The 14376-nt window shown below is 44.2% G+C and overlaps 3 protein-coding genes across 3 annotated transcripts in view; 2 read left to right on the plus strand and 1 right to left on the minus strand.

The window, feature by feature from the left end:
- Positions 1–14376, plus strand: part of LOC126563172 (early endosome antigen 1-like) — a 169515-nt gene that overhangs the window by 12916 nt on the left and 142223 nt on the right. The gene's annotated exons all lie outside the window — the stretch shown is intronic.
- Positions 2226–3866, minus strand: LOC126559927 (NECAP-like protein CG9132). The gene is made up of 3 exons (XM_050216093.1): positions 3378–3866; positions 2451–2641; positions 2226–2304 (listed from the first exon to the last, which is right to left on the minus strand). Exons 1-3 carry the CDS (start codon positions 3864–3866, stop codon positions 2232–2234), a joined length of 753 nt encoding a protein of 250 aa, XP_050072050.1. The 3' UTR covers positions 2226–2231.
- Positions 6236–11165, plus strand: LOC126563710 (basic salivary proline-rich protein 2-like). Its single transcript, XM_050220357.1, has 3 exons — positions 6236–6259; positions 6334–6591; positions 9219–11165. The coding sequence occupies exons 1-3, from the start codon at positions 6236–6238 to the stop codon at positions 11163–11165; spliced, it is 2229 nt and encodes a 742-aa protein (XP_050076314.1).

Here is a 14376-nt window from a genome sequence, read left to right on the forward strand (position 1 = left end):
CTGCGTTTGTTTTTATTTCATTTTCATTACATGAGCTCTCGCATCTCGCAAACTATTTGAACGCGCGTTTGCCATTCTATTCGTTCATGCTTCTGTCGATCTATAATATAACTTCTCTTTATTTTGTTGTTGTTTTGCAACTTTTGTCTTACAACTTAACTAATCCCGTAGTTTACAGTTTCGCTAATAACAAATAACTCTTTCCCTTTATCGCCATAAGCCGCAGTAAACAAAAAACAATCAACTAAAAATGCATTGAAAACAAAAAAATGCCAAGGAATGCCAAAATCACGCACACTACACTCTCCCCCAATACGCGCCTTCGAGGAACTGGTCAAGGATCCGCCCCCCCTCCAAGGGAACTGGTGGGGCAGAGGACGAGTAATGGTAATGGGGGGAGTGTGTATGGGGAACGTCTTTGCGACTCGAAAAACATACTTAACAAATACAAACTACAGACCCCCCCCCCTCACCACCTCCTCCCTCCCTCCTTACACAGAAGAACGACGAATTATGACAGATCTGTTTTAAAACCCTGTTTTTTTAACATCTGCGATTGCCCTATATGTACTCTGAACTCTGTAGCCGAAGCAATGCCTCTTCGTTTTCATGATTTCTTCAAACTTAATTTCTAGTAACGAAACCTTTTTTCTCTATCTCGTCTAAACTACCTGCTATTCCCGTCAGGTTCTGGTTGGCTTAGTCGTTGGATGCAGGACACACGACCAAGCCTTCTTTCTTGATGCACTGATCGTATTCCAATGAAAGCTCCTGAGCTACAAAAGGAGTGGGGGGAGGATTGGTGAAAAACCTATCAAATTAAAGATTTCTAATTAAGGAACCTTTTTAAGCTTATAATTTCTGTTTCTTCAAAATTTTCCGCCTTTTTTTTCTACCAAAAAATCCGTTTAAATCGCTACGCAACAGATGATCGGGAAAAGTTAGAACTATGCCATCCGGTGCCGAGAATTCTTTTTCTACACGCCCCCTTCATCACCCCTCCCATGGAGTCTCTGTGACACATGCATCTTGCTTTGGATAGTTTGCGCCCTACTATATTAAATAACATATCGCCATTTTTTTTTCTACCTCAGTAAGGGAGATGGTGGTGGAGGAAGGTGGGGGACAGATAGGGTGTGTGTGTGTGTGTGTGTGTTGTTTTTTATCTCAATTATAGCAACAACAATATAAGTATGCAAACCGTGTTTTGTTCCACATCCTTCCTTTCATTTGCTTCACTCCAGCTCCAGAATTCATGTTTTTTTCCACCCCGAAACTGTGTAATAGGCTAAGCTTCTGTATCCTCATTCTAATCCTTTATAACTTCGCCACTGTCACTGTCACACAATTTCATCTAAATCCACATCTGCTACGCTACGCGTCAATAACGCTATATCTGCTCAACGGAACGAATTCTATATTATTTTCTATTTATATATATATACGAGTTCATACATATATATGTATATATATATATATATATATATATATATATATATATATATATATATATATATATATATATATATATATATATATATATATATATATATATATATATATATATATATATATATATATATACCTTTGTTATTACAGATTATGTGTATTATATACATATGCAGCTAGATATCCTTTTTTGTTGCCACCACGTATATCTAATACATACGTATATAAGCGTTCTCAAATAACATGTGTGTTTGTGTAGGATAGTAAAGAGATGGTCACGTAAGCGCGTGCTGACACATCCTTATTCCGTCTCGTGCGCGATGTTATACATCATCGAGCACACATTTGCGTGTAATTGTATGTGTGTGTGTATGCGTGTGGATGCATTGATCCTTCAACTATACCGCAATACAATACTATTCTCTATCCGGATTAGTTTTTGCTTCCGGACATAGTTTCACTTAACATAGAGTACCTTTCGTTCGGGTTTTGGCCCGTGCCTTCTGCTACTACTTTGAGTGTATGTGTGTTTCTGTCTGTGTATGTGTGTTAATTTAAATGTAAAGATCACGCATCGTTCGATATATCCATACTTGCTTCAAACTAAAGTACACCTTCTTGCAGCGATGGCCCCTCACAATAAACGTGTGCGGCAGCCATTTTAAGCGACCTCCTCCAGGCCGAAAATTGTATGATGCTGATGAGTCCCGGAGGTGATGATGATGTGGATGAGGATGTTTCGCTTACCAAGAAGAAAGTCCCGTACCCGTGCTAAACCAACTTTAAAACTGCACCCAGTTGGCGTTGGTTTTGCTGGGTGTTGCGGCAGTATCAGCGGCCGTTGTGCTTTGCACCCTAAAATTGAAGAGCATCATATGATGATAACAACCAAACCAACTTTGTGCGTTTGTGTGCGTATATGTGTGATAAAAGGGGGAGAAAGCTCATGCAATCTTCTCCACAACACACTGCACTTAATTATCGCAGTTTTTTGTACGTACCCGGCGGAAGTAAATTCACCCCATTCCGTTTGTCCGGCGGCGGCTGACGCCGATGAGCTGGGCTGATGGGAGGGTGAACCGGCCTGTGGTGGACTGATCTTGTTGTTACCACCCGGCGGTGGGGGCAGCAAACCGCCGGCACCCGTTTTCTTGCCAGTTAGTCGGGACGATACCTCCGAACCGTCCTTTTTCTGCAAAAAACAGCAACAAAATACACGACGTTGATAAAGAATATTTAGAGAGAGAGAGAGAGAGAGATGAATGAGAGGATGAGTTGTCGTTAGGTGATGTTATTCGGATGATAATGTGTTCTAGGAATACTATAAATGCCCACTATACAACACATTCCATTTGCATGATGAAGCATAGCGCTGTACGCTGCTATGACGAAGCCTCTAGGTATAATGTGGGTGGGGGAACAATCTGCTTGTTCTGTTTCTTGTTTGATAAAACAAAAATCTCGTCGAGAGATTGTTGGTCAGAAAATTTCGGAGCCATATCCGCATACATCGGTGGATCAAACCCCTTGGAGAACGTAGATGGAATGGAGCCAGGGGAGTGAGGGTGAAGATTGATCATAGACAACTACTTCCGAGGACACTTTCCTGTACATCAAAACACGAAGCTCCTGTGCCAATAGTACAAGGCTACCTACTACAACGTCCCTTATAATAGGTGTAGTAATCGGGGTTCTAAATTTAGTTTAGATTTAGTTGGATCAAATCTTATCCGGACCGTTCCCATGCAAAGAGGACCGACCAACCACCTGTGTGGTATCAAGGAAGTGTAGTAGGTCATTAAATGGCCGACATGACTAAGCAGGTAATTAAACCAAGAAGTCTATATCTCTATACCAAACTTACTGGGAGCCTTCATGTTACCAATAGACGCCACCAAATATATTTATAATGCGCACATAACACTTACCGTAATTTTCATATTGATCTTTATAGTTTCACCCTCCTTAAAGCCAAGATCCAGCTGCTGCTTCGGTTCCACCTTCTCCTTCTCGATCTTTTCCTCGTTCTTTACCCACTTAAAGTGATCCTGCAGTGCGACGTTCAGATCGAACGAGTCGGACCGATCGCCGAACCCGAGCCCAATAAATGCGGTTCGCCCATTCCCGTCCTGGATGCGCAGCACAAAGTACCGCGAGCTGTCCGATACCGCCTCGATCGCAACACCCGGATAGCTTTCGATCGGACAGTTCGCAAACAGCGTACCGTTGCTCTTGTCCTCCAGCTTCACGCACAGCGACCGGCCCTTCGCCACCATTCGCAACCGCCCGGTCCAGATCGGGTCGAGCAGGTTCCAGTCGGCCGCCCGGTAGCTCCGGTTGCTCTGGCGCGGTGGAATTTTGTACACAAACACCTCCTGCTTTACCAGCACCACACTCTCGTACTCCGGTTCGCCCATTTCGATCTCTTTGATGGGATGTGGATCCTTTTCTGACGCCCTCTTTTTTGTGGGGGGTTTTTTTGTTTTTTTTGAGAGCCTTTCGGTTTTCCAGGAATGTGTTTGTGTGTGTGGACCTAGGAACCTAGGTTTGTAGCGCTCCGTATGAAGCACACAAGGTTTCAGATACTTTTTTGATGCTTTTTTTCTTCTTTACCGCACCAAAAGTGTTGTTGGATTATTGTTTTTGTTACATACACACTCTCTTTTTCTTTCTCGCTTCACATCCGCCCCAAGAAATGGATCTGATGGGCAAGTGGTTCTTTTTTTTTGGTAGGAGAAAGAAGACCCCCTCGATGTGGCCTACTTTTACAATGCTCCGACACAAATTGCAGCGCGGTGAGGCTTCCGAAAACAAGAGATTCCGACGTTGACACCGTTTTAGAACTGCACGTGCAAACGTTGGGCCTTCGAATTAGCACGCCTTTGCACCCTCTTGTGTGTGCCTGCAGTTGTCTGTTGTGTTGAACGTGTTCGCCTCGTACAGAAATTACTTTCCTCGCTGTGTATGCATCTGATTCGTTTTTATGACGTAAGCAGCTTTATCATTCCCAAGTGGCCAAAGATGGGGTCTGCGCTGTCAACGGTGACATGTTTTGTTTGTGCCTTGCGTGGGTGTTGTCGTCGAACGTAACAACAAACAGATCGACGCGGGCGGCAACTCCAGAGCATAAAGTCTTCGGAGATTCGTTTTTTGGGTTGGTAGCTGAGTTGGCGATTTTCAGTATTTCCAACTGGCAAGTGGTTGTTCGCACTGTGCGTTCGGCCAAGAGGAGATAGTTGAAATGCTAGACATCAGCACAGATGTTCAATGCTTGGCGAAAAAAAAAACGAAATTTTATTTACAATTGATTATGACGGTCCAAAAAAAACGAAATGTTTTGGACAAATTATTCAGCATTTTTAGTTTTCGCTTTAGAGATCTCGGGTCATGTATACTGTCTTAAAATTCTACAAAGCTATTTTCCATTGAGCGTGTTCGAACATTTAAAAAAAATGAACCGATGTAAGGTAGTTTCCAGGGTGGAAATGAATTTGAGAATATAAACTTCTTTTATATTCTAAAAATTCATTTTATTTATTTTTAAAACTTTTTTCTTGCATTTTAGTAGAATCAAAGGTTATTAGATTAAAAAAAATTAGAAGATTTGAGAAATATAAAGGCCCCGGGCCATGGGAAACTCCAAGCTGTTGAAATCGATGTTGAACTGTCAAAAAATCCTAATTTTGCAGTTTCAGCTTTTTCTCCGTTGCTTCGTTTGGTCGTGTATGCGCCAGGTTCTCGAAAAAACGATTTCAAAGTGGGAAAATTTCACAAATATTCATGGGAACTCCAAATTCCGTGTGGTCAGCGACCTTAACATTTAATTTATTGTTTCTTTCTTATTCGATTTCTTGTTCATTATTTATGTTAGCATTTTCTATATTTATTTTTCTATTATTTTGTGTGTTTTATTGGTGCAATAAGCCAGGGCAAGGCCATTTTGAAATTAGTTTTAAAATTTATATTAAAGTAAAATAAAGAAACATTGCAGTAACTTGAAATGTAGATGAAATAAGCAACTAGAATTTTAAATTGATATGTAATTTTTCTTTTTAGGTGTAATTTGCTGGTCTGAATTGGTGGTGCCTGAAATATGTTGTGTATTAACGAACCGTTTTGTTCCTATTCCTTCCTATGTTACAACGCGTATGTAACGTTACGTTACGTACAAAGTACTGATTGTGTTTTTTAAATATTTCGATATCTTTTATCAAATTTAGTTTTTCTATTTAAAAAAAATACACTTATCACAATACGACAACAGGTTTTCGTGGTGTAGAAATGTTTCTTTCATCACACAAGATTACGAAATTCAAGTTCCCAATAGAAAATTATGTTTCTCGCGTTAAAAGGTGATTGTGAACTGAGTGGATCGTATTTGAACTTTTGACAGTTTGAGCGCACATTTGAGCACACTTTTCGGAAGAGCAAAAAAGAAAAGGAGAAAACCACTGTCAAAAAGCCCGAAGAAGAAGAAGAAGTAAGGCTTGCGGGCGTCATTAAACTGGGAAAGCGCTTTGCTATTGTTCTGTCTTTTACGTGTTGGGCTCTAGGGGGAAACCGTGGCGTGTAAAAGAGGTGGTACCCGTTTGTTGGTAATGTTTGTGTTGCTACCTAAATTTGCTACGAACATTTTGCCAAGCCAATAGACCCCTGTACCACCGTATTCGACATAATTGGGAGCGGCTGTACATCGGAGTGGTCCGTAATCTTACACCCAAACGCGTCATAGCGGTTCATTTTGTGCTCAGGAGTAACGCGCCATCACTCGTACGCCGTCGGTACAATGTCGCTCGCCTATTCGCAGCAGGTAAAGTGGTACTTCCGTGCGTTTGTTTTAACGGTTCGATTTTCTCCTAAACGACCCTATTCTGTTCCCTTTCCCCCCAGTCACAGCAAACGGCCAATCCGGCAGGTGGGCGCGGTGGTAATCCGCCGAACCGTGGCCAGGGGCCACCGCCGAGCTCGATGCACATACAGAAGATACTGGACGAGAATGCGGGCCTGATACAGACGATACAGGAGTTCCAGTTTGCCGGCAAGTCTAGCGAAAGTATGTCGTATCAGGTGGCATTGCACCGCAATCTGGTCTATTTGGCGAATCTGGCCGATCCGCAGCAGAATGTATCGTCACTGCTTCCGGTAAGCGTTTTGAGGCGTACAAATGGGTAAATCCTCATTTTTCGCGGAGTCGGATCAATCCTACACCGAGGCATTCCGGATTAATCCGGAGTAATCTCCGATGTCAACTCCGAGGAGCAATGCATTCTCCCAAACAAAAAAAAAATTCTGTAATTTAAGTTTGTTTATTTATTCGTACTAAACCGATTTAGTTTATTTCAGTTCTATTTTTGCTTCATCATTAACATCTACATCAAAATTTCATTTTCCTCTTTAGCTTTCTCCCTCAGCTTCATAGTGCATTTATCATAAGTTGGCTTCACGATTGTTGTATAAAAGCAGTTCGTTTTAATGTGCTCCCAACCGATTTGACTTCTCCGTTAATATTCGCCCTGTTTTTTGGAGAACATCCTTTTACGTGGAACAGCGGTACCTGGCACATCTGATTATTTCTTCTGGTCACCAGAAGACAGAGAGGAAAATACCGGCAGCATTGGTACATTTGCAGAGGAAGTAGACGTAGAGAATGTAACAAAAAGTGCAGCAACGGAACTCGATTTATATTTGAACGAAGAACCACTTAAGATTAAAGAAGATCTATTGATGTGGTGGGAAGCAGAATCAAAATGTTCCTTATAGTTGGATGGTTAGTTAAAAAATATTTAAACTACCAGAACCAGAACTACCAGTCATTATGACTGGTCCCAAACTTTTCAAGTGGATTATTTTTTTTTATAGTAAAACAATTCTGCCGATGTTGATGCATGAATTTTGCATATTCAATAGGATATTCATTTCTTTGAATTTAAAAATTAAAAATCGAGTCCAATATTGATATTAAGTCACGTCATGGGCAATTCAACATTAAACAGTGATTTAGACTGGTTGTTTGCGGAACGATGAACAACGTATTTCAATGCATAATACTCACAAAAAGGTAATTATAATCAACAGACAACAGAGGTAATATGTAATCAACAGACGTATTCCTTGCAATATAACTGTAAGATAATATATGCTATATAAGAAATAAAATATCGTTTAACAATATTATGATTAACAAGGCTGATGCTTTGATCATTTTGTTGTAAACGATTTGAATGTTCGAGGTAGCAATACAACTGGATAAACTATCGCATTGTTCTGTTTTATGGCTTTTCTACAACAATATAAGAAACAATTAATGAAATGTGTATTAAACCACGTACACAAACTCAAAGAAATCTGAAAATGTTAATCAGATCACCAGGGGCGGCCAAGGTGGTGGTTTAAGCAACAGCGGCGCCGGTTTTTACACTGCAAGATCGGGGTCCAAATCTCATCCGGACCGTACCCGCATAGTAGAGGTCTGACTATCCAACTATCCAACGTGGTATCGACAAGTCTAGTAAGCCATTCGATGGCCGGCGTGACGACGTAGGTCGTTAAGCGAAGAAGAACAAGTCAGCTCATAAAAATTATTTGTAACCACCGACTGGTTTTTTTTTTTTTGGCTGGACGCAGTAGAGCTGCATGCGTAAAAATCGCGATAGTTCTGGAGTTATGTGTACCAGTTACCATGCGAAGGGTGTTCTCAAAAACCAGAAAAAAATGTTGATGTTGTTGGAAAAGCGAAATCGGTGGGGAGGAAGCATATTGAAACAAATGGCCTTTGTACAACATAATTATGAAAAATACAGTACGAAAGTGAGGGGAAAGATATGGAGAAAAGCGAAACTTACACCGAGTATACAGGGTTTCAATTCATATGATGGAACATTTGTATCTGGTAGCGGAATTTTCCAAATAGGCAAACATATATGGCAAACATGTTGGGCAACTTTGCAATTATATTGTGGAATATTGCATCCAGCTAGGGGAAATATGCAACACGACTGTAGAACTTTGCAATTCTGTAGTGGAGTTTCTGCTGAGCGTTTCGTTCTCTTCTGTTTTATAGTCAAGATGAAAAATTGGCTTTAATAGCTTGTTTACACCAACACGCCGTAACATTCACATTTTAACGTGTTTAACGCAAAAATTAGTTTCTAATCTTTCTAAAATATATGTACTAATTCCATCCTTAAACCAGCGCTGATTGCAAAACTCCACAGCCGCAATTCCCCTTAGTAAATGCAAAATTTCATTCTACGGTTGCAAATTGCCACAACGATCTTGCAGTATTCATACATTCATTTGAAATATTCCCATAAAAGATTTGTAAAATATGGATCGAAACTCTGTATTACTAACAAATGAACAAATGCGTGTTACACAACAAATACTTTTTTTTTATTGGAAGGATGCGGGAATACTCCGGAATCAACCGCGATTTCGATATTGAATTCGAAGTAAAATCAGCAGTTAACTCCGGAGTGACCGCAATGCAACTCGGAATTGAATCTAGAGTTAATATCGGAGATTACTGCGGATTATTCAGATTTAATCCGTACTTAACTATTAATCTGTATTTAACTCCGGTTTACTTAAGAGTAAACTCCAGAGCTAACTCCGGAGTAAACTTTGGATTTTTTCCGGAGTGTACTCCGGTTTTTATACGTTGGAGTCGGAATGGATTCATTAAACCACTCCGGAGTTCCTACGCCTAGTGAGTGAGAAGTGCTTCCTGAAAGCCGTACCCAATCGTAATTTACTTTTCTTGTGTATAGCCACCACAAATGTTGCATGCGATACAACAGCAACAACAGCAACAGCAGCAGCAGCAGCAACAACAGCAACAACAACAGCAGCAACCTCCACCGCCAACACACGATGGTAGCATGATGGGACAGGGTCCTGGACAACCCGGAATGCCGGGCTATCCGCAGCCTGGTCAAGCACCGCCAGGCCAGCAGCAACCGCAACAGCAGCAACAACAACCACAGCCAGGTCAATCGCACGCAAGCAACGGTGTGGTGGTACCGCCAGGCCAGCAGCAGCACAATCCGCACGGACCACCAAATCCGGCTGCTGGCGGTATGCAACAGCCAGGTCAACAGTCCGGTGTGCCGACAACCGGACACGGACAAAACACCGTACCCCAGGTGCCGAATCAACCGGGCCAGAATGTGGTGATGGGTGGTGCTGGTGGTACTGGTGGTGGAAATCAACAGGGAGGATACCGTGCGCCGGGCACCAGTGGACCAATGCCACCGACGTCCAACTCGCCCGTTGTTGGCGGTGGTCAACAGCAACAACAACAGCAGCAACAAGGTCTGGTGAACCAACAAAATGCCGGTCCGGGTGGAGCGATACGGGCAGCGGGCATACCTGGTCCGGGTGGGCAACAGCAGCAGCAACCCGCCAGCCAGCCATTGCCACCGCAAACATCCGGCTATCAGCAGCGAGCTGCCTACAACGTACAGCACACCCACTATCCGGGCTATCCACCCCCGAACCAAGCGCCGTATGGTGCCCAAACGGGCTACTCGCCGTACGGTGCACCACCGAGCCAGGGTTACGGTCCGCCAAATGCGGGCACACCGCAAAGCTACCATCATGCGGGTGTACCACCGGCCGGAGCTACCGGTGGACAGGTGCCACCGCCAGTGCAAGGCTCGCCGTATCCGGGCGCCTCCACCGGACAGCATCCGGGTGCGGGTGGGGCCGGTGCGGCCGGAGCTGGTGCTGGTCCCGGTGCCTACCAGCAAGGACTTCCGCCCGGCGCTCCGAATGCGCAGCCTCACGTTGGCTACGGACCGCCAGGGCAACCACCAGTACAGTATCCACCACAGGGCGGTCCTGGTGGTCCTCCACCACCCCACGGTTACCCAGGCTATCCGGGTGCTGGTGCCGGCAGTGGAGCCGCTGCTGCAGCCGGCCCGAACGGTCCATACGGTCAACCGGCCGGACCCGGCCAACAGGGCGGCCATCCACCGCAAGCCCAGGTCGGCGGCTATCCTGCCCAAACACCAGGCTATCCGATGCCACAACAGCCCCAATATCCCACCGGTTACCCTGGTACCGGCCCACCAAACACAACCGGACCCATTCCGACCAGTGGTACCGGGCAGGCGGGTGCAGCCGGTGCTGGTGGAACGGTCGCAGTGCAGGCTTCGGTTTATCCCGGTCCACAGCAGCAGCAGCAACCACCACAGACAGCCGTTACCGCTGGTGGAGCCGTACCATCGTCCGCCATACCGGCCACCACCAGCTCCTCCTACCCCGCTACCAATCCTGGAGGTGGTGTTTCGGTCGGGGCCGGTTCGATGCCGCCCGGTGGGTCGTACAGCGCCCAACCACCGAACGCCCAACAACAGCAGCAACAGCAACAACAACAGCACGGCCAACCACCGGTTTCCAGCTATCAGCAGCAACAGCAGCAGCAACCGGCTGGAACCGTCGTTCCCGGACAGCAACAGCAGCAGCAGCAGCAACAACAGCAACAGCAGCAGGGCGCACCGGGTCCAGCAGGACCGGCCGTTTATCCGCCCCATCCACCCTACCACCAGCAGTCGTACGCACCGCTGCCCGTGCCCCAGGGTCAGTATCCGCCCGCCCAGGCCGGCTATCCGCAGTATCCGCAACGTCCGCCAAACTCGCAGATGCCACCGCCCGGTCCGCAAGGACCGCCGCCACAGGGCGCTTACGGCTATTACGGTCAGCCACCACAGTAGAGTGCCGTTCAAGTATCGCTTCTTTCTGGCAACGTCTCTCTTTCTTTTAACTGTTTGATTGCTTCATCAAACTGAAAATGTGTTCTTTTGCGACCGCTTCCCCACAAATTGTGTATAGTTATGTTCAACCACACCAAGCGGAGGGTCAAGCAACTCTTTTCACTGCGCGGAGTGAACCGCTCACGCTCACCTAGAAGAACGGTGAACGCGAGGTAGCTTCACATCGAGCGAATTACGCTCAGAAGGGCGCTCAGTGGGCTGTTCACTTAGAGCGCTCTTCGCTCGGCACGCTCAGTTATGTGAGCGGAGCGATTGAGCTAGCTCTGCCACTCACGATCCAACACTAGCTCCCACTATTAGCAAGTTTTAACGCATAGCGAGCTCATACTATGGAATACTATGCCCTCTCTGTTTTACAATGTCAGCCAAAGACTCTACACTACTGCAATTATAGTACCGACAAACCAATGTGTGGCACTTGCGTTACAAAAGAGTCCAACACGAACGAACTGTCTTTTTCAAATGAGGAGATCACTTCTCTCAAAAACGACTCTGTTGACGACTGGTTAGGCAAGTTTCTGTACCAAAAATTGGGCAAAAAATGCCAACAAATCACGTAATGCGTTTCTAAACCAAAAAGAAAGATATGAGAAGTGGATCAATTACAATCCACATACAGATCCATACTGTTATCTACCATAGTAGAAGTCCTGGCAGTTTCGCGTTTGTGTCAAAGTAGAGTTGTAAGCGATTTACTATTAAGAGGGTGCTAGCGTATTTTTAAGTTGAAATATGGGGACAACTTTTAAAATTTTTTTTGGTCCAAGTGTCACGTCGGTTCGTCGGTGATTATAGTGCTTGGATGTTTTCTGCAATCTAATTATCAGGAAGTTGATAATATTAGTCCAACATATTATTTTTCATATAATTTTATCCCTATTTTATCCTATCATATATTAATATAGGAGAATTTTGCAACAGGTTGACCACAGAAAAAACACGAAAGGTATAACAATTTTAGATAAATTTTTATTTTATATTAGTTTTTAAACGATCTAACACATAACATATCTCCCAGCCTTTGTTGCTCTCGCGCTCATTAAGAACAGCAGCTGTATAAGCAGAGACAGCTAGAATAAGAATGGCAGCGAAATTATAATACACGTTAACGTACGTTTTCAATCCGGATAGTCTCAAGTTCTATACATGTGCAAGAAATTGTACAGTTTTAGTTTGTTTCGCTTTTTTATGACTCCTGACAATATAGTGTGACAAATAGGGTTACAGTTACAGCACGGCAATATCCCGATTGGATCAAGATCAACATCTCAGATAGTCTAATTTAGATGGTCGATCTCTTCGTCCATACAAGGTAGCTCTTCGCACTCTACAAGCTCTTCGCTCTCAGTGAGCGCGGAGCTACCGGAAGGTCTCACCTCTCATGTTAATCACCTCACATGTTAATGAGCAATCCAACCCCAATAGTAGATTCTTCTTGGCTTAACGACCGTAAGGTCACGCCGGCCATCGAATGGCTAACTAAGACGTAGTTGGGCTACGGTGGAACGGTCCGGATGGGATTTGAATCACGGTCCTGCCGTATGAAGACCGGTGCCACCCCAATAATGGCGGGTTTAAAAGATGCTGTTAAAATTGTGTACCCAAATTTGGCATTAACCGTTTACTTAAGCTCGACCGCCTAAACCAAGCTGGATTAAGATAAGTTTTGCCCTTTTAAGTATATTGAGATGATCTGGAAGTGATGGAACATACAATTTATATTAGTGGTAAGAAATCGTAAAATAATTGTTAAAACAAAACTCTTGGCAAATGAATTCGTGCAAATCGCACGATTCACCATACTAATATGTGTAAATGAAAGGTCCTTTGTATAAGTTTAACTAAACTCAAATAAAGCTATCGGTTTGTGTTTGTGTGTACATAATAAGGGTCGATTTTTCTGTGTTCCTTATAAACCCCTATCTGGAGCTTCTGGGTATTTCGGTGTTATTATACAATGTTCATTAGATTCCATGAAATGTTGGAAGCAATAGCCATGCAATAAACCGCCGACGAAGGACTGCAGGCCGACCGATCGAACGTCATCTTCACCGACAGTGCCAGTGTTCTGGCTGCTTTTGAACACGGAACCTCCAAAGATCTCCCCACATTCAGCTCGTAGACTCCATACTTGCGTCCCCGACAACGGAAACGGGATAGCAGACTGTTTGGCCAACAGAGGTCGGCTTCGTTCAGCAGAAGTACACAACACCCTTTCTCGCCGAGATGCCATTCGCTTTACCAACAGCATAATCTCCCAACACTGCAACAACGTATGGTACAACCTAGGCACAACCTCAGCAACAGACACTTCCCCCATCAAGCACAACACCGCTTCCAACCATCACCAACGATTGCTATTCCGCCCGCGAATAGGACATACACGCCTGTCCCATTCGTACATCCTCAACAAATCCAGTTCTTTTCTCTGCAGATCCCGGAACTATCCTTTCTCCCGGATACTTAGCTCATTAATCCATGTATCGATTGCACGGTGTCTATCATGACATTAGATGATGTACGTCCACCACAACCCAATTCTAGCCCCATAATACGATTTTGCAATTCGTATTATTTATCCTTTATTGTCAAGAAATAGAATGGACTAGCTGAAATCAAAGCGATGTATAGAGGTGAACTTTTCCAAAAAATCGAGATTGTTGACCAGCCCAATTATCGCCCCGCACTTCTTTGTCACTTTATTGAAGATGCAGCCTATGCGAGCATGAAACTTCAACTTGTCATCTAATGTAACCGCCAAGTATTTAACTTGGTTCATTCTGTATTGTTAACGGTAGATGGAGTGTTCATTCCACCAGCAGGCATTATCATGTAATTGGTCTTTTTAATTTTCAATGCCGGCTTTTCGTGCTTTAACCAACCATCTAGACCATCTACGGGACTTTAATCAACAAGGATGCGTGGCCCTCCGACGAGACAGGAGGTTAAGGGAGAGGCCTAGCAAACCACCCACAATAAAAATGCAAGGAATAGTCAAAACGTCCGGTAGTCCTCTAAGAGTACGAGTCCTGGACTATGCTCTCGGAGGACGCCAATGGACTCGCCATTTTAGAGCGGCGGATGCTAACCAAGAGCTAGCTGAGCTGTTTGTTGGTGCCGATATCCTGACGGTAGTCAAAGCCGGATGGAT

Source organism: Anopheles maculipalpis, chromosome X, assembly GCF_943734695.1.
Source record: "Anopheles maculipalpis chromosome X, idAnoMacuDA_375_x, whole genome shotgun sequence".
Taxonomy (NCBI): Eukaryota; Metazoa; Arthropoda; class Insecta; order Diptera; family Culicidae; genus Anopheles; species Anopheles maculipalpis.